The 27926-nt window shown below is 54.9% G+C and overlaps 1 protein-coding gene across 2 annotated transcripts; it reads right to left on the reverse strand.

The window, feature by feature from the left end:
• Positions 1–630: 630 nt before the first annotated feature.
• TTLL4 (tubulin tyrosine ligase like 4) lies at positions 631–27886 on the reverse strand. Of its 2 annotated transcripts, none has more exons than XM_076342838.1 (19): positions 27850–27886; positions 19338–20708; positions 18519–18628; positions 18034–18097; positions 16205–16329; positions 15693–15803; positions 14624–14700; positions 13524–13718; positions 13358–13440; positions 12134–12262; positions 11340–11462; positions 9719–9817; positions 9017–9151; positions 8143–8277; positions 6214–6316; positions 5410–5620; positions 3039–3109; positions 2362–2444; positions 631–1530 (listed from the first exon to the last, which is right to left on the reverse strand). In XM_076342838.1, the coding sequence occupies exons 2-19, from the start codon at positions 20684–20686 to the stop codon at positions 1389–1391; spliced, it is 3345 nt and encodes a 1114-aa protein (XP_076198953.1). In that variant the 5' UTR covers positions 20687–20708; positions 27850–27886; the 3' UTR covers positions 631–1388. The 2 variants fall into 2 exon arrangements, with proteins under 2 accessions (XP_076198953.1, XP_076198954.1); XM_076342839.1 differs by lacking the exon at positions 27850–27886 and adding an exon at positions 25318–25338.
• Between the last annotated feature and the right edge of the window lie 40 nt (positions 27887–27926).

Genomic DNA, 27926 nt, shown 5'->3' on the forward strand with positions numbered 1-27926 from the left:
ACTGAGCCAGGCAGCCTGGCTCCAGTCTGGCCACCGCCGGGTGCTGGCAGCAGAGAAGGGAGCAGGCATCTCCACTTTCGGCAGCTATTTTCAGGGGCTGGAGAGAAGCCGAGGAGCAAAGAGATTGTCACCAAGGAGACCGGAGAAACAGGGCCCAGCTCCGGGCAGCGGGGGGCTGCAGGGAGAGGGGAGGGAAGGGCTTTCTGCAAGCCCCAGTGCCCGGGGCTCACCATGAGCAACTCGCCCAAGTGCCCAGCATCCCCCTGCCAGGCTCAGGGGACATAAGCCGAAACGGGCAAGGGACAGCTCAGGGGACCCAACCCTTCCTTCCCCTGCTGCAGGGCTGGGCTGCTCTGTCCCCCTTTGGTTAACCATCTGTGGGAGAGACCCCAGGACATCAGGCAGACCCCAGCAGCTATGCTGGAAGGCACTCCCCCATGCAGGGGGGCAGGCTTACCTGCCGTGGGGCAGCAGGAACAACCCCCAGCTCCGGGAAGGACAGAGGAACGGTGGGGTGGTAGTAGAAACCCTACCTGCACCGGAGCCTGGCAGAGTGCAGGGAGAGCTGAGCTGCCCCAAGGACCCAAACGGGCCAGGGAAATGGAGGCAGATGCAGGCCAGGAGAGCAGCTGAGTGTTAAACTTTAATAGAAATCCTTGAGAAATGAAGGGAAAATAGCAGAGCCCAGGAGAAGAGCACAAGCCTGCAGTCCCCACACACACTGCAGGTCACCCTCGAGAGGACGCTCCCTCCCTGGCAGCCCTACCGTCCCCACGACAAACCAGAGCCACGCTGGTATCCGTGGTTTCTCTCGAGCAGCGATGTGCAAGCCAGAGGTTTCCCACAGGCCCCGAGGCTGGGGGAGGGCAGGATGTTGGCACAAGCGTTCAGAAAGGATGAAAGGGGACGGTTAAAAGTCCCAAGCCCTGCTCCTTCCAGAGGAGCAGGGTGGTGGCTGGGGACTTTTCTCCACGGGACAGGCTGCAGGAGCAGACTCAGCTCCCAGCAGCTCAGGACAAGCACACGGAGACACAGGCGAGCAACGGCTCAGCCCGTGCTGGTCGGGGACGGGAAGGCCAGGCTAACCCCAAGCTCAGCCAGCTCCCACGCAGCAAAGAAACCACCATCACCACGTCAGGCTTTAAGAGCAGCCTAGGACAAAGGCCAGACAAACTCAACTTCCCCAGGCTTTGCCATTTGTTTTAAAAACGGAAGTCAGACAGCTCTCCCCTTTGCCCAGCAAAACATCCCTCTCTAAAAACAGCCCCACAGGCAAGTGTGCAGCGCAGCAGGCTCCCACAGTCCTTGCTCTCCAGAGCCAGCTCCTGTCTCTTCCTTTGAGGTAGGTTGAGGTGTCCCCAGGGAGGGACGGCAGCTGCTTGGGTGCATCACATCACCGGGGTGGTGTCCGAGAGGCAGCCAGCAGGTTTCTGGTCGGCTCCACCAGTGCACTTGTTGAGAGGTAAGCTCTGAGTAGGGCTGGGCTCCAGGTATCTTGTGAGGTCTTCACCGGCTGAAGGGAGGAGTGTGCTGCAGGAGAAAGGAGACCCCATGCTGCTTAGGGACAGTGGGAAAGGATCAAAAGGGCCATGGTGCAACATTCACCTGCGGTATCATCACACACAGGCTCAGAGACGAGGCTGCCGGGCTCACCTACTCCATCCCTCACCCTGGGCAGCACCAGTCACCCCAAACAGACATCCAAGACAGTGATGGGACTTTAGGGTCACAGCTTGATCTTCCTGGCTGCACACAAACCCAACTCCATCCTGGCCTGGGCACAGGAGCAGGGATGCCCTTTTCCTTAACGCCAGAGACCAGGAAAGTGCTTTCCCTCCACTTTGGCTCACCCAGGTGAACTCCAGTCCTCCACCTCTCTGCAGGAGGCTATCGGGGCCAGCAGCACCCATTTTGCAGCACAGCTTTGCCTGGGGAAGCTGGCAGAGTGCAGCAGACCTGAAGGCCTCGCTGCTCCCACAGCCCCATGCTGCGGCCGAGAGCCTCTGCTCACTGCTGGCCACATCAGAGCCCACAGAAGTGGCATGGGTCCCTGTGGGGAACATCTTGTCAGCATGTCCTGACCATGACAACCCCAAATATCACCCAGTCCGGCTATTCTGGGCCTCACTCCCATCTGAGCTGGGCATACAGTGCCAAGGAGACATGTCCAGTCATGTAGACATCATGCCAGCCCCACCACTTGGCTCTCCAGAGAGCGGAGGCTGGCTTCAGAGCCTGCAAGCCAACTTGTTCCTCCCCCCTTAAACAAAGCTGCTTTCCCTGCTGGCAGTTCTCTCTCAGGACACCAGTCCTAAAGTCACGCTGTGAACATCATGCACGTCACAGCCAGTGCAAACTCACCCCAGCCTGCCCAGTTCCAGTTTGCTGAAGCCATTTGATTGAACACTGCTCTTCTGGAGGAAGAAAGACTTTGGCAACGACCACTGCAGGAGGAGAGAAAGACAACCAAATGGCTATTTAAGTCGTGGCAAAAATCCCTCAAGCCTGCTGGGCTCTGCTGTAGGCTGCCCTAGTGCGCTTCAGCTTGAACTGCCTCACATTGCTGTGCATCATCACTGCCACCAGACTGTTCCCAGAATAGCAAACAGAGCAGTCTTTGCTCTCTGCTTAATGAATCCCTCTGCTGTAAGTGGGAGCAGAGCATCTCGCGGTCAAAAGAGTGGGTTTCTTTCACTGGATCAGCCTGCTGTAAGGCACACAAGTGACAGACGGAGATGGCTCCATCACGGAGGGGAATAAAGGGCAGGCCAGGTGCCAAATATGTAGGGCTGTGCCCAGTGCGCCCAAAGACATTCAGATGAAAAGTACTTGCAGATCTGATATACTGGGTGGACTTCATGTTGGTGGGAGATAGAGAAGCGTGGGTTTTTCCAGACTCCTGGAGGCCTTGGCAGAGAGGGAAGAAGAGAGCAAACAGGTAGGGCAGGAGCCACAGGAAGCAGAACAAGCCAGCTCTCTGCCTAACTCTGCCCAGGCAAACAACCACCTCTCCCTAGCTTACCCACAGCCATACGCACCGTCTGGGCCAAATCCATCCCTGCCCCCGTGTGGTACCCTTTGACACACCAGTTCTTCAGTAGCTCCAGACCTGGGAAGCGACAGAAAAGACAGGAAGCGAGAATGAACAACCACGTTTGCAGAGAGTTAAGCCTTCCCAGCTTGGGGCACGCAAATATGCTGCATGGAGTGAACTGACCGTGTAGTACCTGCTATGCAATAACTACTTGAACACGTGCCTGAGCACCAGCAAACACAGAGTAAACCAAGGGCATTCACCCTTTGTACGAGCAAACACCAGTGAGCGCCAGCATGTGGGCTGCCGCAGTGCCTGCCTTCCTCCCAGGGAGCCAGACGCACCGTGCAGCAGGCTCAGCTAAGCAGGGAAACTGGGGCAACACGGGATTTGCCGAATTAGACTAGACTGGCTGTCCCCCTGAGCCCGGTGCCTGCCAACGGCAGCACCTGATTTGGGCTGCACCGGCGAAAGTTCCTACGGTGCAAATGTAGAGCAGCTTTGCTGTCACCGGCCCCTTTCCCAGAGGAGGGCAGCTCGGGCAACCTCCTCCTTGCACAGCGCCGATCAGCTGCAGCATCCCAGCGCATTGTCTCCTCCCTGCACGGATCCATCCGGAGCTCAACGTGGGCTGAGACCTGGTCTCCATCCCTGGCAGAGGGCAAGGCTGGCACGGACCAAGCTCACTGGCGGTGTGACTGGAAGGGACTGTTCCTCCAGACGCACACAAGATGTGCTGCTCCAGAGCACAGGGAGGTCACATTGAAGCAGAGCCATGTGTCCGACTGCACTGAACAGGCTCCACTTCCTCCAAGGCCTCCTCCCGCCTCCTGCTAGCTGTCCCTGCCACAGCCAAGCTCCCTGCTCTCTACTAATCCAGAGATCTTGAGAAATCCAGGACTGCTCCCTTCCCGTTTTCTTTTTTAAGAGCCTTAGAGCCACAACACAAGCTAAGGTGCCTTGAGATTTTTAAGAACCAGCAGAGCAATGGCCAGGAACTTGATGCTGTCCAGCTGGGGTTACCGTGCTTTGCTATATGATACCAGCCCTGGCTGTAGGAGGAATCCTTGCTGCCCAAACTCTGCTCCTCAGTGACCTTCAGCAAGCCCCAGGACCTTGGAAAAAAACCCCATGTGTTGGGGGCTGAGGGGAGCAGGGCAGCTCGGCAGCCCTGCCCCGGCTCTGTGCACCAGCCCAGGCTTTGCACCTTGCTGGCCAGGGAGAGAGGAGGGCTGCGTGGAACATACGTGAATGGGAAGGGGCCGGGGGCGGTTGGGTTTTGCTCAGAGGTGAAGAGCAACGAGGGGGTAGAGCAAATCTGCTTCGCTGGGCTGCTTCAGGGACGCTGGAGCACTGAACCAGGACCCCGGCCTGAGCGGCAAAGTTCAGGGCAGCACTTCAGTGCAGACAATGACAGGATCTTTCTTCCAGCTGACAGGAGAGCATCCAGCAAAGGTATTAGCGAGGCAAAGGATGACACATGCTGACAGCGCAGCTGGAGAGGGCTATGAGGTTACTGTCTCTCTCTGAAAGACTGTTACCGACCCCTTTGATATTTGCTTTAACACCAGTGAAAAGTGACAAAAGCATGTTTTTTTTTTTTCTCTGCATGACAGCCAGACTAAGAGCACACAAACGGTCGCCTCAGTGGAGGGCCAGCTCCTGCAGAAGCCCCTCCAGCTAGATCAGATGCTGAATGGAGAGCCCTGAGCCACTGTCTCTTTCTTTTTATGTTCTCTAACCCCTCAGACTAGACCTCACTGGTTGTCTCTCCTAAATAGCCTCTACTGCTGCCCTGATAGAGACAGCCCTGGGTGAGAAGGAATTGGTCCAGCCAAGCTGTGCCTCATTAAAGGATGTTTTTTATTAAAATACAGAGTTGTGTCCTGGAAAGGTGGAAATGATAGCTAGATTTCTAGTGTTTAGGAAAAATTCCTCTGTGTGCACACTGACAGTTTTTCATCAATTAGAAAGCAGCAGGAGACCAGGGAATAGGCCCAATTTTTCCATCACTTCACAGATTGCCTCTAAGGAGCAAAGCCCAATGACCCCAGCTGTTTCTCCCTCAAAAGAGGGCAGAGGAATGCAATAAGAGGCCAGAGCTACAGGTTGAAGGCAGAATCCCAGCCTGCTTCAGCCTCAGGGCATCCAGAAGTGCTGGTTCTGCGTTTACCAGAGCAGTCAGCACCTCTGATCAACTCAGAATAAGCTTTTCGTGATATCTGAAGCACTCTGGGAGGGTAACACGTTTCCTATGGCCAGTGTGGAGGCAGGCAGTGCCCCCTCAACATGCGTAGCTCAGAAGTCTCCCATGACCGCTGGCAGACAGCCTGCCTGACTCGGGTGACTGTGCCAGGCTCTCGGATGGCAGTTACCTTTGTGTTTATTCAAGTAGTATTTGAGCTCCCACTGGGTCACCAGGATGTTGAAGTAACGAGGCTGCTCGAAGAAGCGCAGGTACCGCATGGAGATGTGGGTGGGGAACACCCGCTCGAACTGCCCGCGCCGGGAATACTCATCCTCCGTCTCTACCAGGATGCGGACATCATCTGGGGTCAGGATGTCCAAGACAGAAGAATAAAAATCCTGCAGACGAGAGCAACCCAGAGTCAGGGAGAACTGAACTACATTTTGTCGGTCCCCCTTCCCACCTCCCCACTCCTCAAACCCTCTCAGGCAGAGGTCTCCATGTGTCTGAGATCTTTGGGACACAGACCACGTGGAAAATGAAGAAATCTAGGCTCAGTGATGACATCAACGCTGCACAGAGCTGAGAAGATCCCCAATTCTGCAGCCCAACCTCTCTTACAGATACTGCCAGGTGGCACACAAGGCAAGCGTCCCTGCTAACCTGCACGGGGTCAGCAGGCAAAGGCTATGAGAGTTGTGCAGAGACATGAGGAGGAACAGGCAGTGCTCAGACCCTGTTTGGAGACTGGTGGGTAATGTGCCCCTCAACATGTGCCTATTTTAACGTAAAGATGAGCCAGTGCAGCAGTGGCTTAAGCAAACCCAGTTTATTTCTGTCTTGTAACCCACTGAAGCCCAAGTGCTCCCCATCATCTGTCTGTCCCCACAGAGGGGCACAATCTGGAGAGGGACAAGTGATAGACATGTGGGACTGGTTGGGACAGTGGCTTGGCAGGATGGCGCAAGTATCAGAGGAGATTGTGTCATACCTGGTCAGGTATCTTCTGTGTCAAGTAATAGGCCTTCTTCATCTTCTCTGCTAGGAAATGCTCAGATGCTGGCTTGGGCTTCTCCTTCAAAGCACTGCCCAGACTGAGGACACAAGAAGAGGCAGTAGAGCATTTAAGCAGAGAAGAGAAAGTCCTGTCATGGCAGAGCTGCTCCCAGCAACTTCTGTGAGAGCAGTGACACCCTCAGGAAGATGCCATGGAGGAGAGAACGCTTTCTCCAAGGATTTCACTAGTTCCGAGATCAGTGATGCACCCACAGCTTTGTGCATCAGCACAGGACCCAGGAAGGATGTGGGCAGGGGAACAGGGAAGGTCCTGCCAGCTCCTCGCTAAGGCATTTCAGCATTCCTTCATCCAAAAGGTGAACCATCACCTCACACCCACATACGATACAAGAGGGCCAAAGACGCATCGTGACCCAATTCCCACACGAAGCCTGGTGGGATCTCATGTTTACATCCCGCTTAGAACGCAGCTTCCTAACTGTAACAACAGGACTGAGGGTACGAGTACTCGGTACTGACACTGTGCAAGGAAGGAGAGAACTCTTAGATCAAAAACTTCCTCCTGCAACATCCAAGAACTCTCAAGACTCGAATTCAGCTCCAGCTCCACATGCCATGGGAAATCTGGCCTTTTGTACGATCTGACCAGCAACCATCTAAACTATTCTAAGCACCCAGCTGAACCATTTGGGGATGCCAGAGTCTGGGAGATACTTGTCCAACACCTTTTAACACTGATATCAACGCAGCTAATTTGTTCTGCTGCTGCAAAAATAATTAGTTGTGCGCGGATCTAAACAGGGAGAGCAGAGCCTCGAGGCTGTGCTGCACAATGCTTGGGGAACATAGGGATCTACTGGAATTATGCCCATATACAAAAAAACTCTTCATATCCTTCCCAGGGCAGGAGATATGGTTAAGCAAGCTTGCCCCTGGATGCAGGAACTCTGGTAATACATCATCTGAACCATGTTAAGGATCTGCTTAATCCCCTGCAGGTCCCTCCGAGGACAACATCGCAAGCTGCAAATGAGCATGTAATCAAAGCGCCGCAGATGAGCTGGTGAGAGCTCCCTGGCTGGAACGGGCCCGCGCTCCAAGCTTCTCCCTTCACTGAAGGCACAGGGCAGGTGGAGGGCAAGAGTCCCAACTTTCGGCATGCCCATACATCACCGCGTGCTGGTGCGCATTCCAGCAAGCTGCTCCTTCAGTGACATACGGCCAGCAGCCGCTGTGCTGCAGGGAACGGGACTGGTTTCCCCCCCCCCATCAGGTTTGAAACCAGTATAAGCCCAAGCTGTGGTGAAACACAAAAGGAGCAGGGGCCTGGGTGGACACATGCCCAGGAATTGGCCTTATGCAATAAACGGTCACGTTAGCTGCAAGGTAAGACTGTGCACACCCCTACCTATAGGTCTACAGCCTCTGACACCTGCAGTCCTGCCTAAGGAACAGATCACTCCAGCCTTTGCAAAATAACAGGTGCTCCTCTTGCTCAAGGCAGCAGCACGTCAGCCCTGGGGTAGAGAGTAAGCGGATCCAGCCCCCACACAGCCAGCCAGCCCTCCAAGCAAACGGAGAGGCAGTGCGGCTCAGCATCGTGTTAGTTCTGGCAGGGGGAAGGAGGAGAGCACGACTCGACCAACTGCAGAGCAAGCACAGATTACGCTGGCCTCACTTCCAACTATGGACCTGCAGAGAGGGCATAAATCCTTCTGCCTTGAAGGGACCGCAGGAACCAGATACCCAGGCAATGATGCAAGTCCCTCAGACCCATAGCTGAAGGACCAGCAAGCACAGGCTCTCAAAAGCATAGAAACCAGCGTTTGCTGGGCTGCAAGCAGCCCCCAGATGATATCCCCCAAGAGAAAAGCCTGCCTCTCTGACAGAGAAGGGGGCTGACCTGCAGGTAGAGCCACTTGTCTGTGGCCTTGAGGCCACACTGTCCGTGCTGGGCAGAACGAAGCCGGCAAGGTTGAGGAGGTCCCGGATCATCTGGCCCTTGATGCTCACATCCAGCGGGGAGTTGGAGTGGAGGCTGTGGGGAGGAAGCATCACAGCAGTCTGGGCGCTAGAATGGAGGTGCTGAGCCCCATGTCCCTGAGATCACTCCCTGGGTTAATACTGACTGGGATACAAAACCCAGCCTGTCCCTCACCTCATCACAGCCAGCCATGAGACATTGAGAGAAAAATCCTGACAACAGCTCTTTGAATGAGGGCTCCCCACCAGAAATGGTTCATTTCTCCACCTCTTCCCAGCTTTGCTGGAAACCTGCAAATCCATCCCCAGAGCCCCGTCTGGGATCACAGCTCTGTGTCCAGCTCATGCCCATCCACTCTCGCAGGCAGGAGAGACTGTGCTCAGATACACCGCAGCTCCCGGCTCTGCCTGAGCAGCCAACACTGCGCAGATGGGTGCCGTCAGCAAGCAAAGAACAGTGCATGAGGCAGTGGAGCCGCTGATCACTTCTGCCCACACAAAGAAGAAATCTGTGCCATCACCCATTCCCTACATGACACATCCCTCCTTGGCCTTCCTTTTTTAATGTACTCTTCCCTGGCTCTAGCTGGAGCATGCCCAGCGACGCTTTCTGAGCTGCGGATGGATGTTGCTTTCACAGACAGGGAGGACTTTTGATTCCTGCAATCTGGACAGGGAGGCTGCAAAGCCCACAGTCTTTCAGCACAGGGTGCAGGGTACATCATGAGCCAAATTCACTTTGTGGTAAAAGAAAGGCCATTATCCACTCTGCTGTGACTCAGAATCTGCTTTACCTTGGAGAAATGTTGACCTCTAAGATCCAGGGCTTGAGGTTTTCATCCAGCATGATATCAAACCCAAACAGCTCATGGCAACAATAGGGCCGCCGCACGTACATCTTCACCAGGCTGTTCACATAGGGCTCAGATCTGCAAGCCAAGGAAAAACACTTGTTTCCAACAGTCAGACAGCAGAGCTTTGGCTATTCACAGTACATGCTGCCGGTTCTGAGAGGGTATGCAGCCACATGGTGCGGGAGCGGGTGGGCTGAGGGACCGATGCAGGCCTGTGAGCTGCTGCTGCTGCACTGCATATGGATCCAGCACTGCATCCTGAGCATCCCTGCCCTGTCGGGCATGATCTCTGAACACAAGATCCATCCTGCACCAGGGGATCTTTCTTCTCAGGCACCCTGGCCAAGCAGGGGAGCGGGTGGCAAGCTGGGTGGAGTGTCGGGTACACCGCACCCTTCTGGCCTCCCCCCTGCACTGCAGGCAGACCCAGGAAATGTAAGGTCTATTTACCCATTGCAGCTACTGCAGCATGAGCATAAGTAACAGGATGAAAGGAAGGATCCAGAGAGAAATACTGAAGCCAACAGCGGTGGTAGCATTTAGATTAAGAGCAAAAGGACCGGGCTGAGAGGGGACTGGAGAGCCAGAGTGGCCAGGGTGCACCCCACAGCCAGGCACAGAGCAAGGGGTGCCAGGACTCACGCAATGATGGTTTTGATAACGATGTCCTTAATCTTCTCCCAGATGGCCTCGCTATTAACTCCCTTCTGGGTCAGGTAACTCCAGAGAGCTTTGAGTGCCCTGGGAGAGAGAAAGCAAAGGAGGTAGCTCCGTAGTCCCTTGCTGCCCAGCCCTGCTAGGTGAGTGAAAGCAGCAGAGGGGAGCCTTGACAAAGCTCTTCCCTGGCACGGCCATCCTTCTGCCATCCTCAAACCCCTCAGCTCCTGGTTGCTGCCCTCCCCAGCCTGGCCCCTGGTCTTGTAGGCCCAAGCTACCAGGAACATAAATCTGTCATAAATTTGTCCCAGCACTGGAGTAATAGGTCCCAAATTAGCACATGAGCAAGGTATGTCAGGCCCAGATCTTCTCTTCCCTCCCCCTGTGTGTCCTCAGCAAACCTCCCCTTCCTGCAGGCCTTCCCCCACAGCACTGCAAAGCAGCTCAGCAGGAATCCAGCAAGACCCCCATAAATCTTTTAGCTAGAGCCATTTCACTGAGGCTTCGGGGGTGGAGAAAGATTTTTGAAAAAGGTGGAGAACAAGATGGTAGGGGGTCTCTGCTTTTATAGGAGTTTCCCACACCACACCGAGTGCTACAAGCTGCTCTGACACTGAGCCAAGGATGCCCAGATGTTGCTCAAGTGAGACCGTGTGGCAAAGGCCAGGAATCCAAAGGTCACGCTTCCTGCATACGAGATGGAGTGGATTACAGCCACCCTCATCTTTAATGTGGGAGCAGTCAGCTTTGACTTGCATGGCGGTACCAAAAACTCACACAATCTCACCCCCATGGGATTTCAACTGGGGGACAGCAGACCCTTCTCAAAGTCCCAGTGGAGAAACAGACCACTGCACAGCAGGTCCAGGTCTGAGAAAGCAATCCTACGGCAGCAAACCACCTTCTGCAGCTCTCTTTGAAGTGAAGTAGCCCTGCCCAGGCCCATGAATTGAGAACTCTATCCTGCACTATTTTTAAAAGAGTTCAAACACGGCTGTGGAATCAGAGACAAGTGCCTGAGGCCACCCACGGGACAGCAGGGAATGGGAACTCCTGCAAGACTGTAGCCCTCCTCCCAAATGCCTAGAAATGGCACCACTGCTCCTATTCACACCGAGTAGCACATAAATTATCAGTTTTGCACTGTCCCTTGACTGTTCCTTTCTCTGCCTCCACAGGAAAGTCAAGAGTGAGACGGGCAGAAGCTCCCATCTAGCCAATTTAAGCATCACAACTACCCATTCAAGTTCTAACAGCAAAAAATCAGATTCTGCCTTAACCACATCACATCACTCCCGCAATAAGGCAAGGGGATAAATGAGCACAGATGAGAGCAGCGTTGGAAGCAGGGAATGGCACAGACAAAGGCAGGATGAATGGCAACCACAGCCCAAGCAGCAGCGGACAGGATGAGTCACAAGCCAGGGAGACCGTCTGGATTCCATCGACACTAACCCATGCTAAAAATCACCCTGCTCCTCCAGTTTCCCCGAGCGGGAGCAGACGATACAGGAAGCACCTTCAAGTTTTGGGTAGGAATACTGAAAAAAGGCTGACTTAACAGGGAATAGAAAGAGCTGCCCTGTGCCCTAAAAGCAGCACCTACCATTTGTGTCCCTGACAAGCAGTCTCATCCGAGTTGGACTTGTACTCCGTGTTCTTCTTGTTCACGCTGTAGTTGGTCAAGTGCACGAACTTGTTGCTGAGGCTCTTCATCGAGGAGGAGTACCTGGAGGAGGCAATAGGAGCACAAGCAGTCTGAGCTTGAACTGGCTGCCCCCAGGCCCTCGGGGCAGGCAGAAACTCTGTTCTCTTCTCAGACCACTCTTGGCCACCCACCAGCCCTGCTGCCTCCCTTTCCCAGGCTGCTTGGAGCTCTCTGCCCCACGGGCCTAGAGCTGATGGGACAAAGCATGAGACACAGAGCACGCTGCCTTGGGGCACCGGGATGCAATCCCACCCTCAGAGCATGTCCTTAAGAAAAGACCAGAGCATCAGTGAGCACTGACAGAACCGCAGCAGCCCGAGGCAATATGGTCAAAACTGGAAGAAACATCTCAGTTTCTGGTACACCAGCTCTTATGCAGTATGAAGCACAGACAGCATATTTCAAGAACTGCTTTACACTGAGCTGATCTTGCCTTGGGAAAGGTGGATGAACGAAGCATCCTCTCACATTCCCTTTCAACACTGCCACCTGCAGTGACCCCGTGTTTCCAGACTGCTTCTTAAGCAAGCAAGCTACAGCTTTAAGCATCACCGTATACAGGATGACTCCCTCCTGCCCCAGCTGAGGCAGGTACCACAGCCACACACGCCTCAGTGCTGAGGCAGCCCCCCCAGCCACACACGCCTCAGTGCTGAGGCAGCCCCCCAGCACCGCTCTCCCGCACAACCTACTTGCAGCTAGCAAAGCGAACCAATCCATCCTTGAACAGGTAGACCCTGAGGGGATCGTAGCAAGTGACATAAACGTAGATCCTCAGGTCAAACTTCTTCCCGCCAATGAGGTAGGGTTTGTGCAGATATCTGCAGAGGGAAGCAAGCGCCAGGGGAGAGTTATGATTTCCATGTGCAGGAACACCTCTAGCCCCCACCTCAGAAGGCTTGGCAAAACCAGGGATCAATGCAGAAGCCCTTTTGCACAGCATTTCCAAGTTCAGTGCCTCACAGTCAAAATGAGAGAGAAAAAAGCTCTCCCATGCACAAGGAGATCCTGCAGCACATGAACAGTAATTCCTTCTGCTCAGTTCCATTTTGAAGAGATTTCCCTGGCTCTAAGGCACAGTAGCTTTTCCACGCCCACAAGACTGATCACAATATTCAGGAACATCTAAGACATGCAGTGGGCCACAGATGGTTTGGTTCAGTGAGCAGAAACAGTTGGAAATTTTCATCCAAATCATTTGATTATTCACCCCAGAAGTTCACGATTTTCCAAAGGAAAGCTTATCACTTTGCAGAGAGCAGACAGGGAGAACAGACAAGCCAACACAGCAGTTCCCTGTCTGCCAAACACCGGACAGTTTTCCTGCCCTCACAAGAACCTTCCCAGAAAGCAGCCTTGAACCAAGATGAGCTATTCCATTTTTCGGCAGTAGGGGAAGGAGATTCTGAAAATCCTGTTATTTCAAGAAAACCCTTTGACCAACATCCACACACACAGAGGCTCTTACTGACCCATTCTAACTTGGATAAGAACAAATCTTTGACAATTGCCACCTCTTCCCCGGGACTTCTCTCCCCACTATGCTTGTGGGCACTGGATAAGGTTTGTTTGCCTCCAAAGATGCCAAACCCCAGAGTACAAAGCAGTGGGAGCAGGATCACAGCAGAGCTGAAGCTGATCACCTGCCAGACAGAAGGTCCAGAAAGCCCGTGGAGCCAGTTGGTACCCGAGACCTCAAAAATCTACGCAGAGACAGCAGCACTCCGGTAAGCCCAGCTGCAGCTGACAGAGCCAGACTTCGAGCAGCAGCTTTACACCCAGGCAGCTGAGAAGTTTCCGGAGGCAAATCAGGTGCTTCTGCTCTGCCACGTAGTGGCAGTGGCCCAGACCTCGCCAGAGAGACTAGACACTAGGAGGTCCCAGGCTGTGTGTCAACTTTGCTTTCCTTCACTCACCTCTGTACCAGCAGCGGTCTCCTTTTGGGGAGCTGGCTCCATTTGTGGATGACCTGGATACCAATGCCTCTTGCTGATGCTGGCTGCAAAACACAAACAAGAAAGGATCAGATCTTCTCCCTGCAGCTACAATGGGACAGAGGATTGAGCTCTGCTTTGCGCTTACTGGTTTCACAATCCATTTCTGGCGGCTAGCTCCTTCCTCCCATGCTTTCCTGAGTAATTTGATGTCCTGGGGCAGGATGAAGGACTGGGGGAAGAAGTTAAACTCCTTCTTCCCACAGCGAGCCTGCATCTTCAACAGGTTGCGCCACAGACGATCCTTTCTCCCAATTTGAAATGAACCGGGGAAGTGGTTTAGCTGGAAAGGAACCCAGATGCGGTGAGATCTCCCTGCTTCCCCACCTCCCTGTCCACCCCTTGCTGCCCCCTGGCCAGAGGATACATCCTTTCTGAACACAGTGCAGGGTAACGCTCTTTGATCCCCTCTCAGGATTGCACCAAGACAGGACCCACCTGCTCCTGAAGCTTTGCAGGGACAAACACCCACACGGTGACCCACACCGGCTACAAAGCCAGCAGCTGCCACCTTGTCCCTTCTGATGTCTGAGCAGCTGCAGGGCACTAACCCTCAGCCTTTGAGCTTCCTCTGGCAGTATCCTCCACCCCAGCAGTTTCCCACTTGCTTCTAAACTGTATGCCAGAGTCCTGCCCATGCAACACAAGCTCTGGGGACAGAAAGACCCTGCAGCAGGACAGGAACAGGGCTGGATGCTGCCTCAAGACCGAGCAGTTTGGAGCATCACGGCTCTCCACAACAAACGTGTGTGTGATAGATATCAAACCTCTGGTCCCTCGCATGTTCCCCAAGCCCCGGGCCACTCCTGACCCTTTTGCGATCTGCGTTAGGTACATCCCCTCTGGCTGCACTGGCCGGGAGGGCACTGGCCCTACCACTCAGTTCTGCCAGAGGGAGGACTGCTTTAAGCAACAATGACTGAATTTAGACAAGCTCACAAGTGAACACAGCTTGACTACAGCCTCAGTCTGTACAAGACCCGCCCGCACAGCGAGGATGCTCACCCAGCTGTGCCTGTCTCTTAGGCTCATCTGCCAGCACAGGAATGCCAGCTGCCATGCTCTGGAAGAGACACTGCAGGGGACAGCCTGCACAGCAAACACCTGGCCCTGAAGAGAGGGGCATCCAAACTGCTCCCAACACACTCTCCATGCATGTGAAGGAGGTCAGCCCAAAACATCCCCTACCTTCTGGTGCTCCCTGATGGCTCTGAAGCTTGGGGATTTCATGTGGTGGCCCCAGCAACCCAGCCAGTCATTGCTTTCTGCAGGAAAAACAGAACAGTCCATGACCGAGTACCCTGCCACCCATAATGCCCTCTCAACCCACCAGCACCCCATCTCCTGGGGCTAACAGAAGTGTGCCGGGGATGCTGCACAGCAATAGCACAAAGCACTCATACTGGCTACTGCAAAGCTGCCAAACCAAGGGCTGTGAGTGGGATCCAGTTAACCAGGTGGTTCATATCCTTGCAAACATGATTGTTGCAGGGATCTGGGCAGACACAGGGACAAAGGAATGCCTTTAATCCCCCAGCACCCTGACTTCCCTGCTTTACAGCAGGTGAACAAAGCAGTTGGCTAATCAGCGCTGCACTTCAGAGGAACATGTAGGATTGCAAGACTTCCTAGCTCTTGCTCTGCCCTGTGTGTCCCATTATAAACCCAAAACGGTCTGCGCAGAGGTCTCCTGATATGCACAGGAGCCCCATAAGTAATGCTGGGAGATCACACTCCAGGGTGTGGATCATAGCTGCAAATGCTCAGTGCTTCCCCAGCCCCAGCCCTCTCCTACACATCTCTTCAGCGACAAGATCCCAACCCTGAGAGCTCTCTGGCTACGGTCAGAGAGGATGGTTTCTTCCTCAGCACATGGAGACAAGAGACAGCAGTGCTGGCGTCGGCACTAGATGAGTGCCAGCCTCCTTAGAGTGGCAGCACCATCTAGAGGCACAGCTCAAAGAAGCCAGAGCACAGCTCTGCTGCCCCACACGCTGCCTCAGCTCCTGACAACCCAGGAGTAAGTCCTTGTGGTCCATGCCAGGGACAAGTCAAGAGGGAGATCAGGCCCTGCCAGGACCCACAGAGCTTGGACACTGCAGGTCAGACAGGCAGAAACGGGAACCCATCATCCTGCAGTGCTAAGCCTGTATCGCTCCTGCACTGCTCTTCGCAGGCAGTCTGCCTTCTCGTGCCCACGGGCTGGAGGCGAGGGAGGACACGACGTGTCAGATGCTGCCAGCCTCCCACAACTTACTTTTGCTGACTCTGAAGTGGGACCTGCCAACGGTTTGCTTCACTATGTTTGGTGTGACTGTGCACATTTTCCATCGCAGCAGCTTTCTCTGCTCCCAAGGCAGCTTTTCCACTAGGAAGGCAAAAAGATAAGGACAGAAGGAAAACAAACATAATACCCAGACTTTCTACAGCTGCACCCAGAGAAATTCTTATGGTTTGCTGCACAGGCACCAGGCCTGCAAAGGAGGGTGCACAGCCCCCTTCGCAGAACTAGCACAGAGCAGAAGACTCCACGGCTGAGGGAGATCCAGGACGCTGGAACATTTGGTGGCAGCCTGACTCATGCTCCAGGCTGCAGGAGCAGCCGTCATTTTACTCCAGCCCTTTGGATCTCACAGCAGTGCTGGGTCTCATCACGGGAAGGGTGAAGGGGAGCTGCTGCTGGCCAGCTCCTGGCTGTGCGCTGGCACCGCTGCTTGCTAGTAACAGGCTGGCTACTCTCACCCTGCACAGCAACAGACCCCGGCTCACCTCTCTCATCCCGAGTACTGAAGTAGATGGTTGGAGGCACATTAGGGAATAAACTGCAGACAAGAGCTGGTTTGAGCACTTTCTCCTGAGCCTCAGTGGGCTGGGCCAGGCACTCAATGCAGTTCCTAGGAGAGATGAAGCGGTAGGCAGTTGGCTAAAGGTGAAAAGTAGCAGAGGGAGGAAGGGGGAAGCCGGAAGGAGCCTTGATCCTGGTATCGGGAATTTATATCATTGCAATGTGGTGCAAACAACGGGCACTAAGGTCAGTAACCCAGTCCGCAGCGACAAGGGGGTAAGCTTGCGATGAATGCACATGCCAAGTGTTATAACCCCCGTGGGTTTTGTGGGGGCAAGGGGTGGAGTTTGTTACATGACAAACCTAGTCCACAGGAACAAGGGGTGGAGGTTATAATGCATATATGATTCAGCAATTGTAACCCTCTTGGCTTTGGTGTGTTGCAGGGAAGAGGGCTGGAGTTTTATTGACTGTACGTACACCTTCTTACCACAGCAATCCCTAACACCTGGGAGGAAGGGTAGAATTTATAACATATCTATTAAGGTGATGATGCTAAAAGTAGAGTTTATAATGAACATATATTCAAATATATGCCACTGCAGCCAGTGGAAGAAGCCACACCAGAGCAATCCACTAAGGAACAAAGAGCAGCAAAAGAAAAGGAACCACAACACACTGACCCCAATCTCCCAGGCCACCCCTTGCTTTGCCGAAGGGACTGAGTGTAGCCTGTGGCAAGGGGGTTGGAGACCAGGACGGGGGAGGAAAAGGTGTTTTCCCTAAGTCCTTGTATATATTTTTTTTTTTTCAATACCAAATTCAGTAATTAAAAGTTTGTTAATTGGCAATAAATTATATTGACTAACATTCCCTGGCACAAAACTGGTTTTGCCCACAACAGATTGAAAGCATGAGACAGCTGCAAAGGCTGAGGCCAGCCCAGTGCACAGCCTGCACAGAGAAGTGGCCAACATCCCTTCCTCCCTGCCGCAGGAGGCATTTGGCCCTAGTGCTGCTCCCCCCGATCTGCCACCAGAGGCCAACCAGCCATGTCCTGCCAGAAACAGCAGCTGGTCCCTTTTATGTCACCTCTGCAGGACTTTCACAACCCAGAGCCCTGCAGCACCCTGAGGTTCAACACTTGCTCGCAGGAAGCCTTCATCATCTCCCAGGTGAGTTATGGCATGATGGAAAGCAGCAAGTTGTCGGGCAGACAGCAAAGCCTGAGACAGCCCTGGTGCAAGGGGCAGCACAGCTGCAAGGACCAGCTCCTCTTGCTGGATGGGCAAGAACAGGTCCCACAAAGGTCTGCCAGGAGTCATGGAGGCAGGGCTCAGATGACCACAGGCTGACCAGTCCTCCCCAGAGAAACCTCCTTCCAAAAGTGAAAGAAAAACCCAGGCTCCGGGACTTGTTTCTAGGATGCCATGCTGAGACACAAGACCCCAAGGAGCTTTTGCAATCTCTGGCTCAGGACGCCTCCACTCTGCTTCATCTGCAAGGCAACGACACTGCAAGAGCACAATTTAATCCAGTAAACCTAACCCAGCAACTGGCAGTGGCGCTGAAATTAAGACCCCTGTTTTGCTGTAGTGGGTGCACCCTCAGCACTTTGCAGGCTGCTGTCTGTAGCAAGAGAGGTAGCTTTGGTCTGCAGGGTAGCAGGGAAGCTCATTTTGGTTGGGAAGCCTGTTGCTACCTTCACTCCATTCCCCCACGTGCTACAGCTCTCCTCTGTCACCAGGGAGGGCAAAGATGGACAAGTTTGGGCAAAGATGCCAAGTTCAATGCACTATTTACAGCTACTAACCTTGATACAAGAGCCACAGAGCCACTGGATGACACACCAGCAACAGAAGAAGCATCTGAATCACCTGCAGGAGGGGACAGACTCAAGTTTTGTCTCCATGGGGAGTGAATGCACACAGAGTTAGGAAGGGAAGAGAGAAAACAAACGCTCCAGGGGACAGACCCTTCCCAGCTGCCCCAAATCCTTGGATCCTGGGTTTTGCCCGCTAATTGGTGGCATAAAAGGCAGGGTAGGGGTTGGAGCCGACAGCCCTGGATAGAGAGGAGACAGGTGAGTTTTGGAGCAAGACAGTGGTGAACCCTAGCCTGCTCCGCAGAGGAACCCATGCAGTTCCTCCTTGCTGCTACATCGCTTTTGGGTTCAGCACATTCTCTAGGTCATCCTGAAATGACAGCATGAATGTAAGACAGGAGGGCAGCTGTGCTCCCCCACACTCCCCACCTCGAGGCACGGAGCACAGCCCTCCCCAGGGAACCAGCACTCACTATCCTCGTCCTCCTCCTGACTGCAGCTCTCCTCCAGGCCATCAGGAAGTTCTTCCTCCGCTTCATCCTGGGGATGGCTTGGCTCCAGTGGCAACTGCTCAGCAGTGACACTGGGACAAAGGACATCACATCAGAAGGAGTAGCATGTGCTTTCTGGGGCCAAAAGACCCCCAAGCCCACAAGGCAGCATAAGATAATGTGGGCAGGGGAGTGACAGCACTGCCCTCCCCAATGCTGATGTACAAGCACTCATCCCAAGCTAGCAAGATAGAGAGGCCCCAGGGCACCCTGAGAGGGAACATTTTCCAGAGCAGACAGAAAGAAAGAGGCACAAGGACACCCTCTCCCAGCAGGAGAGCAGGAGCAGGAGCTCTGTGTCCTTGCACCCTCCGTGTCCTGCATCAGCTCTGCATTCCTTTAGGAACCCATGTCTCTGCCCAGGAAAGCCTTGTTGGACCTGGCTCGACAGCAGGCTTCACCCAACATACGTGCAGAGCCTGCCACAGCAGACAGGACCCTGTGACTGTGCGGGGAGTGAGCTAGAAATGCCACACAGCAATTCCACGCTGTGGCTGAAGGAGAAGGTGGAAGGGCTCGGAGCCACCCCGAATGCCTGCATCAAGCTGGGGACGGCAGGAAGGCTCCCCCTGCACCAGGATGCCACAGATGGGTTTTGCTCAGGGACACAGCCCATGGTTATCCTTACGGCCACCCCCATAGTGCCCACAGTGCATCCTCTCCCAACACACACAGATGCAAGAGCCAGCCCAGCCCAGCCCATCCTGCCACAGCCTCCCTCCTCCTCCTGGCTCTACTTACCCAAGCTTTCCCGGGAGCACAGCCTGGGCCCATTTCTCCTCTTTCTCCAGTTGGATGGTGGACATCTGAGTTGCCACTTCGGAGACGGCAGCGAGGTGCGGAGGCTCTGCTCTCGCCACTCGGTCCCCGCCACACGGGCTCAGCATGCTCACAAACTGGCAGTCGGCGTTGCGGTCGGGAGAGCGAGCGCGCGAGGCCAAGAGATGGACGCTGATACGCTTAGTGCAGACGACAGCACCATCGGTGCCTATAAGGCTCGAGTTACCGTTAAGGCGATGGCTACCCAGCTCCAAGTTCAGGGGAGCAATGGTTTCTTTTGGGGTGAGCTGTGCTATGATGTGCCGCCCCCACCTGCTGTTCCAATTGGACAGGCTGCCCACGTTCATAAGGCCAGAGTTTTCGACTTCGCGTCCAAAGCCGTTGCATGTGGCAGTCTGTCCGGCTAGCTGCTGCACAGCCTCCGTGAGGCTGATCTCCGGCTCCTTCTCTTTTAAGCTGTGCGCTCTCCTCTCAGCGTCCTCACACAAGCACTGGTCCTTCCTGAGGATCACACTTCTGGGCACAAGGGTCAGGGAGGGGACCGCAGTTCGCTCCAACACAAGGTCGCTGCTTTTCACTGCTCCGTTGACCAGGCTGCCAGGGGAGCTCTCTTCATCGTCCCCGGAGTGGGGCCACGAGGCAGCGGGGAAGCTGTGGGTGTTTTTCACCTTCTTGATCTCCAGCGACTGCAGCAAAGGCACTTTAGCACTGCTTGGCCGTAGGAAGGAGTTGTTATTGAGCACTGGTCTATAGGAGCTGGAAGCCTGCCGACCTGAGCTGAGGGCAGAGCCTTTGACCCCAGTCCCAGAGTGCTCCTCCGCCAGCACAGGCAGCAGGCAGGGCTCCATCAGCAAGGAAGACATCACCCTTCCCGTGGCAGGGCTGGTGTCCAGAGGGCTTCGGAAAGGAAACCTGTAGGGCTTGGGTCTGAGGCAGGAGCGTCGGTAGAGCAGAGCACTCCCGCCCAGGTCCAGGCAGGGCTGGGCCAAGGGCAGGCTCGCGAGGGCGTCTTCACCACGGTGTGCGTGGCATAGTGACGGTGGGCACAAGGAGCAGGATTGCTGCAAAGGGATCCCTGAGGGCAGCAGGCTGCGATCCTGGAAAGCACTCACATACTTCTTCTCTAAATTCCAGATGGTTTTCGCCTGCTGCTGAGCGAGGTGCCAGGCCCGGTGCCGCTGAGCTCTCCCTGCCAGAAGGGTGCCTGTCTCAAGCCCGACGCTCTTCTGTTTGGGGCCCAGATTAGCGCGTTCTGGTCCTGCAGAGGCCATGTGGAGCCATAGCACATGAGACACGAGCGAGTCAGTCATCTACAGCAGCATCTTTGCTGGCCTGAAACAAGACGACAGCATGAAAAGCACTGTTACTCCGGCAGGGCAAAGCATCCAGCCAAGTACCCCAGGAGGGGAGCAGGGCAAGCTGCTTTCCCTGCAGGATGAAAAAACACATCTCCATCTGCTGAGCTCCCAAGAGTCTCCTGGGACCAAGTCAAAGGAAGAGGTGGCATCTCACATGAAACCAGAGGATGCGAAGGACAACTTAGGGAGGGCCCTGGGAAAAGTGCCATCCGCAGGAAAGCTTGTACCCTGCAAACATGCAGGGGTGCCTGGCTGCCAGCCAGGGCCACGGGGCAGCAGTCCCAGCACAGCAGCCCCGGCTGCAAGGAGAGGCCACCTGCCCACCTGCCTTGGACCCGGCACGGCAGCCAGAGCCCTCTCCCACGGGTCTGCATCTCCAGACTACACCATGTGCTCCACCACCAGCTCTCCCGACTCCACCGCAAGCCCCAGAACGTCTGCTTCTTTTTCTTCTCCCCACTCCTTAAAGCTTCAGCTCCCAAGGTCACACAATTAGGCGAGAACCTCAGCCCTTACTTTTAAAAGGAACACGTTTCTCGCTTTTGTAACCCCATGGAAAAGCTCAGCGAGGGCTGAGGGCATCCTAAAAAGCTCAGGACTGAGAAGGCAGCAAGGAGCAAACGCAGGGCTGTTCTAACATCAACACCTCAATTTCCAGCAGACACTGGCAGTACCACACACACACATTCCTCCCCATGGCAGTCCTACAGAAAAAACTCTTGCAAGGAGCAGCTGGCAGACCACAGAGCTACAGAAGTAGGTGTCCTGAATCCTCCTAAAATTAACTATTGCACCATGCCTGTAAGATCCTCTTGCCTGGGGAGAAGGGAAAGAGAAAACAAACCATGTGCCAGGTATTTGTCTTGCTTTAACACATGCCTGGAGGGCCCCTAGATACAGCCGCGATAGGAATTTGTATCCCAAGCAGGCTGGCTGGCTGGCTTGCTCTTCCACCTTCCAGCTCTCATAAGCTTGCACGTTTAAAAAAAAGTATAAAAAGAAGGGTAAGCAGAGCATCAACCATCACCCTCTTAGTTTTCTTGCAATACACATACACGCTCCTTTCTCACCTGAAAATCAAGCCTTGGCTGCAGTAGTTAGTGTAACTAGGAGACCCCGGGGTTGCTCCGTAGCACCATGACAGTGGCTCACGCCCACCACAGGGCTGGGTCAGACAGACCTACACCCCGCACACCTACACCCACCAGGCCTTCTCAACCTGTGAATCAGGCCCCAGTCTCTAGCGCACATCAGGTCAGCAGCATCCCAACCAGAGGCTGTATGAGGTGGGAATGTCCCACGCAAGATCCCAGAGGAGCTATACGTCCTCAAGGAGAGCTGCTGCCCTGCCATGCTCTGCTAGGAAGTATGGAAGGGGTCAGGTCCGCTCCATGCCCATAGCTGCACTGCTCGTTAGCGCTTGTACAGTCACGCTGAACTCTCCCAATGAGGACGGGGCAGCTGCATCCCTCTGCAAGCTGCAGCCCAGAGGGGCTCCGAGGCCCGGGGAAGGGAATCCCACGCGCCATACACAACTGAGCTGTACCGCACTATCCGATCGCTACCCGATCCGTGCCCAGCAGCAAACCTGGCCATGTTGTGACATTCACAGCGATTAGCACAGAGCGAAGAGGCTGCGGCTCAGATGCCGCCACCTGCCCGGCTCAAATTTCCCCCAGTAAACAAGCGAGCGAAGCTCAGCTTCCGCACGCCATCCCTCCAGATGTACCCAGGTCGCAAGCGTGCTCCAACCACAAAGCGACCCTAGCACACCAGCAAACGTAGATGTGAAAAAGCAAAATAAAAATACAAGGAGGTGAATGAAAGCGTCCCCGATGTCCCTGCCTAGAGGGGACTGTCACTGCAGCATCACCGCACGCACGCTGCCAGCTTGGCCATCTCCCACGCTCTCACCCAGCTGTGAATGACTTTGCAAAACCAGCCTGCAGTGAAAGTCACCTGTGCCTCGTCTCCACCCAGCTTTACAGCTATCAGTGGATCATCCTGCTATAAAAATAAAAGTAATTTGGCCTAATGAAGCTGTAACAAGGGACATGAATCCTACAGCCGGCTTAGACACGGGCGTGAGTATGCCAGCAGAAGCCCTGCGTGACCCTGCTCTGGAGTAAGTGACAATGGCGGCACAGATGTGACCAGCACAGGCATGGGGGCACCGCCGGCAGCCGCGGCTGCCAGGGTGGAGGTCTGGCCATGGCACGGCCTTAGCCGCCACAGCCTGCTCGGCCAGGGCTGGTCCCCAGCCCCGCAGTGGCAGAGGAAGAACATGCTGAGCTTGCCCCTCTCCAGAGCGGTTTTGTTGCGGAGCTGAAGAAGCGGCTGGGCGGGCACGGGGCAGGGGTGCACTGGAAGCAGTGGCTGCAGAAACGGCAGGGCCCTTCGTACAGTTTCCAGGCAAGGACTGTGCCGGTCAACGGCTAGTAACCACCACTGTTTTCCTGTGGAGACACAGGAGCTCAGAGATAGGGGCAGGAAGGATGAAAGGAAGAACGCGCCCCCGCAAGGGGCAGGTCCGAATGCATCCGGACTGGCAGCACCAGCTTATACTGCCTGTCCTTCCCCGTGTCCACACTCCTGTCCCACCTCCTGCGTGCCAGCACAGCCACCTCTGATGTCTGCCTGCAAACCAGCTCCTGTCCTCGCTGCAAGCACAGCTCGGCAAAGCAGCTGCTGAACATCCAGGAGAACCGGGGGAGACGGAGGCACCTTCACATGTCAGACTGTGGGCACAACAGGACAGCAGCTGCCACGTCCCCGTGGCTCTGGGCACGAACCATGTCACCTGCCCCAAGGTAAATCCCCGCTGGTTACCAGTCAAGGAAGTTTCCCCTTTATGTTTAATGCGGTCAGAGTTTTGGGGTGGAGGAAGGTCACAGCTTGATGCAATCCCCAGTTCTGCCGACCCAACCCTACGGCAAAGGAGCAGGAGTCTGTTCAATAAAACTACACTTGGAAATTTTATTGTAGAAACATGAGCTGGGAAAAGCCCAGGGTGAACCGGCTGGGCTGGAAGTCAAACCCAAACATCATTACTAAGTAATTAATGGATTTTGGCTTGGACTTACTGACACACAATATAGAGGCCAAAGTTGTCACTGCTGGAGTGACTGTACAGCTGCACTCGCTTACAATTATTTCGCTAGCACCTTTTATTATCGCACAGCCTGGTTGCAAGCTTCGGGATGTCAGCTGGAGCGCTGCCACAGCCTTTACGAATGTTACATCACAGGTGCGCAGAGGCCACCACGCACCCCAGCCTGTGTGCACCCCACTAAGCATCAGTGGAAGTCCCTTCTTCCAGCCCGAGCCTCCCTGCGGCGTGCGCTCCTCTAACGGCAGCGTGGCAGCTCCTCGCAGACCTATTTCTAACAGGAAAAGACGAGACCGTAAGAGCCCAGGTGTGCACATCATCCCTCTGTCACGTGAGTTTGGCTGGGGAGGTTATTTTAAACGCAGTGGTGACATGCTTAAAATAATCAGAGCTTGCAAAAGAGCCACAAGCTGACCTGATAACGTGCTGTCAGCCTCACGCAGCCCAAAGTCACAATGGGGGCGGGGGGGCGAGGAGGGGGTTCAGACAACTGTGATTTACTATTATTTTCTATGCCATTGCAGGGTGCAATTTCTGTTGTTTACAATTAGAAGGGATAACATCTTTTTCTAAATGAGACTAGAGTTCACGCCAAGTTCCTCACTTGCAGCTCTGGGGCTTTTGATTAAAGCTTGAACAAGCGAGTTAACAACAACGCAAAATAAACAGGTTTTAAAACCAATATACATTTCAAAATAAGGGTTTGTACCCCTTCAAAAAAATTAAAAAGCTTTCAACAAGATCAAGTGCATTGATCTGAAACCAATTGACTAAGAGTGCCTAAAGCTGTTCTTACTCCTGGTAGCTAGGTACAAACTCTTGTGTCTCAACAGCACGGAAACAACCCTCACCTACATCAGCTCCAGGAAACAAGTGGCCTCATGTGGTCACGCACCGAGGCAAAGCAGCACCCGAGGCTATCCACGAGTTCAAACTGAAGAGCAGCGGGTCCTGCTGGCCACGAGAAGTCGTCCATGAGGACAAGACAGCTCAGAGGCAGCTCGGCCACCGCAGAAATGCCGGCAGCACAGGGACCAACAGCCTGGCGTGCCACTTTGCCATGCATTTACGCACTGCTTTTCCCTCTCAGCTCCAGTATCGTCCTGCAGAACCACATTTTGGGTGCAAAACCAGAGGCACAGGATGACAACCAATATCTCTCCTAATCAAGACACCAAGGTTTTGCTTAGCCACTCAGGTCAAAAAAAAATACCAGTGAGAAACCACCCACTGTGAGGATGTGTCAGCAAATTCCACCTGCATCCCGGGATTACATTTGTGCCTGGCATTTGCGCTGGGGCTAGTAATTTCAATTCAACTGAACTGCACTCCACGCTGAACAGAGAAGGCGTGAGAAGTGCACGGCTGCCCAAAATGATCCTTTAACTAAGCAGAGCGCTGCCCTGCAAGAGCAGCAGAGCAGCTCTGGCATGCGTTCCCGTTCCCGAGGTGGCAGGGAAGGAGAGAGGCAGACCTTACAGGTGGCAGAGTGCCGGACCAAGCCGCGGGAGAGCTGGAATCCAGCCACGACCTCACTCTGCGCCACAGCAAATGCCTCCCTCCACGCACACACGGGCTGGGCTGGGGACTGAAGGCTCATGCGTTCGAGTTCACAGGGGACTTTCTCACCGCTCTCAGGCGTCAGAGCACGGTGTCAGACGAGGTGAGGGACTCCAGCGTGGTTAGGCAGAAAATCCAGGGCTGCAGCTCTGCCATGGAGAGAGCACACCGGAGACATCTAAAAAAAAGGGCTGGCTCAGTGCTCGCCCTGGGCGGGCTGACCTGGCTGTGACCAGAGAGTGCGGGGGCCACACCAAAGGGCGAAAGGTCCAGAGCGTGGAGTCACCATCGCTATCGAAGGATATTGACTCTTCTGCCCTGACAGAGTCCCCAGGCCACCGAAGGGGACCTGCTGCACAGCAACAGTGGACTGCGCAGCTCTGTTATTTCCCCAGCAACGAAGCTGGGAAGTCCCTGCTCTTGCTCCTGCCCCTGATTTTTACTTTCTCATTGTCTGGGCTATAGGAGCAGCTGTATCGCAGCATAAACTAAAGTAGGAAAACGAGTCTGGGTTAAAAGCAACCAGCTAAAGCATGGGGAGGTCCTTTCAGTGAGGAGGTCTAAAGCACCTTCCTGCAGATCCAAGCAGGCAGCAAACCGAAGGGATAGCATTCTCAGTTGAGCTTCACAGTGGGAGAAAAGGTACAGGAGAATTACACAGCGAGACCTGGGGAGAGCTTGGCCGCCAGTGCAGGAACTGACAGGCGGTCAGCACAGCTTGATCTGGTTTTAGGCAGCCTGGCCGCACTCTCAGCCTTTGGCAGAGAAATAAAATAAAGGTGGAACACCCGGGGTGAGTGGAACAAATATGAACTATCGATATGTAGCAAGGAGACAAGAACTGCCCAATTAGTTCAAAACACATAAATTCTTTGCCCATCCTCTTTTCTTGATACTTTTTTCTGAAACATATCTGGAACTGGAAGAAAAAGCTCCCAGGTCTGTCCTTCAGTATGTGATGAGGACTCTTCGATGTCTTGACCAGGGTGGGAAAGATTCCTCTGTAGGCACTGCAACCACCTCACTCCACACAGCTGTCTCTCGGAGCTCAGGAATGGAGCAGAAACAGAGATTCAAGTTGGGAAGAAGCCGCCAAATACTCCCAGACTTGCTGCACGGGAGAAATCCAGGAAATGCCAAGGAATGGCACCTGGCCAGGCCAGTATGGCAGCCAAAGCCCCCGACTTGCATCAGTGACACAACATCTCCATGCAGGCATCATTATCTGGGGACGGTGGCATTTGGCCCCATCAATGTCCTCCTCGCAATGCAATCCCTGCTATGCTGAGAAGGGCCCCGGGCATGACCGAAGAGTGGGAGGGTCCGATTTGTCATTAACAAAGTTTGCCTAATACAAAACTTACAGACTGCAGCAAGAAAGCAACGCAAGGACAGACAAGTGCCACTATCTGCTGGGTACAACCGCTAAGAGTCCAGGAAAAATTATTAGATAAAACTGTAATCAGACCAACAATTTGCTGTTAATTCCCCCAAACTGCCTAGGAGCCACTGGAGGTCACACACCCGTTCAGTGGGGAGCACACAGCAATGAGAAAGAGAAGCCGCATCGCAGGGAGTCACATAGGGACGGTTTTGATGGGGAGCTGTGGGGCTGAACTCTGCCGCTCACGAGATATCCGCAGCCTGGCCAGGCAGGGAGACAGCAGGCTGGCACAGCGCCACAGGGCTTCCCCACTCCTGCGCCCCTCATTCCCAGCCCAGACCCTGGAGGCATTCCAGGCTTGTCTCAACTCTTCTCGCAGATCTGCCATTCATCTTTCAGACCCATCGGCTCCTTTTTACAACACCAGAGCAGCCAAGCCAAGACCCCAGTGGAAGGATTAACAGCTGGGCTGCCCCAGGACCCCACTCAGGTCCGGTCAACCCCAGCTCCATCCTCACTGCTGCTCCAAGTGCCGTTGGGGAGGCTCACTGGGGCCGTGGCTCGCTGGGGAGCCAGCTCTTCTTCCACCCTGGCGCTCACCTGGGGAACACGCTCTGGTTCTCATTTCTTCAGGTAAAAGTCTTTGAGGCCAAAGGCGCTACCGGGACACGCCGTCCTGCCCCAGAAGCGCCAGCCAGGACGCCGTCCCCAGCACGTCCCGCCGCAGAGCATCCCCGTGCCATCTCCCCAGCCCCACGGGGCCCGGCCCGGCGCACCCCAAGGGGACACAGGATAGGGCCACAGCGAGCCCCGGCGGGGAGGCCTGGGGTTGGGCAAGGTGCCTTCTCGGGGCCCGGGCACAGGCCGGGTGGGTGCTGGGGGCACGGCGGTGGGGCAGGGAGAGCCGGGAGCCCCGGCGAGGCAGCTGGGGGCGACCAAGGGCCCCACACCCCGGGGGGAACTCTGGGGATGGCACCCGGGGGGCACGCACTCCCCGCTGGGGGAAGGGCGCCGCTCCTCGGAGGGAAGACACGCTCGGGCCCGCCGCCCCCCCGTACTCACCGCCCGCCCGGCGCCCCCGGGCGCCGCCGCTCCCCGCGCCGCCGCCGCCGCCGCACCGCCCGCCGTTACCATAGGGA

The sequence above is a fragment of the Aptenodytes patagonicus genome, chromosome 6 (genome assembly GCF_965638725.1).
Source record: "Aptenodytes patagonicus chromosome 6, bAptPat1.pri.cur, whole genome shotgun sequence".
NCBI classification, from domain to species: domain Eukaryota; kingdom Metazoa; phylum Chordata; class Aves; order Sphenisciformes; family Spheniscidae; genus Aptenodytes; species Aptenodytes patagonicus.

Bases quoted from the DNA above. Each gene is read 5' to 3' on its own strand.
- TTLL4 (XM_076342838.1), bottom strand. From the start codon at position 20,686: ATGACTGACTCGCTCGTGTCTCATGTGCTATGGCTCCACATGGCCTCT. The intron at 14,701-15,692 runs GTAAGTTGTGGG...TTTTTCCTGCAG, and splicing joins CCACTTCAGAGTCAGCAAAA to AAAGCAATGACTGGCTGGGT. The intron at 5,621-6,213 runs GTATGACACAAT...TCTCGTCTGCAG, and splicing joins CACAGAAGATACCTGACCAG to GATTTTTATTCTTCTGTCTT.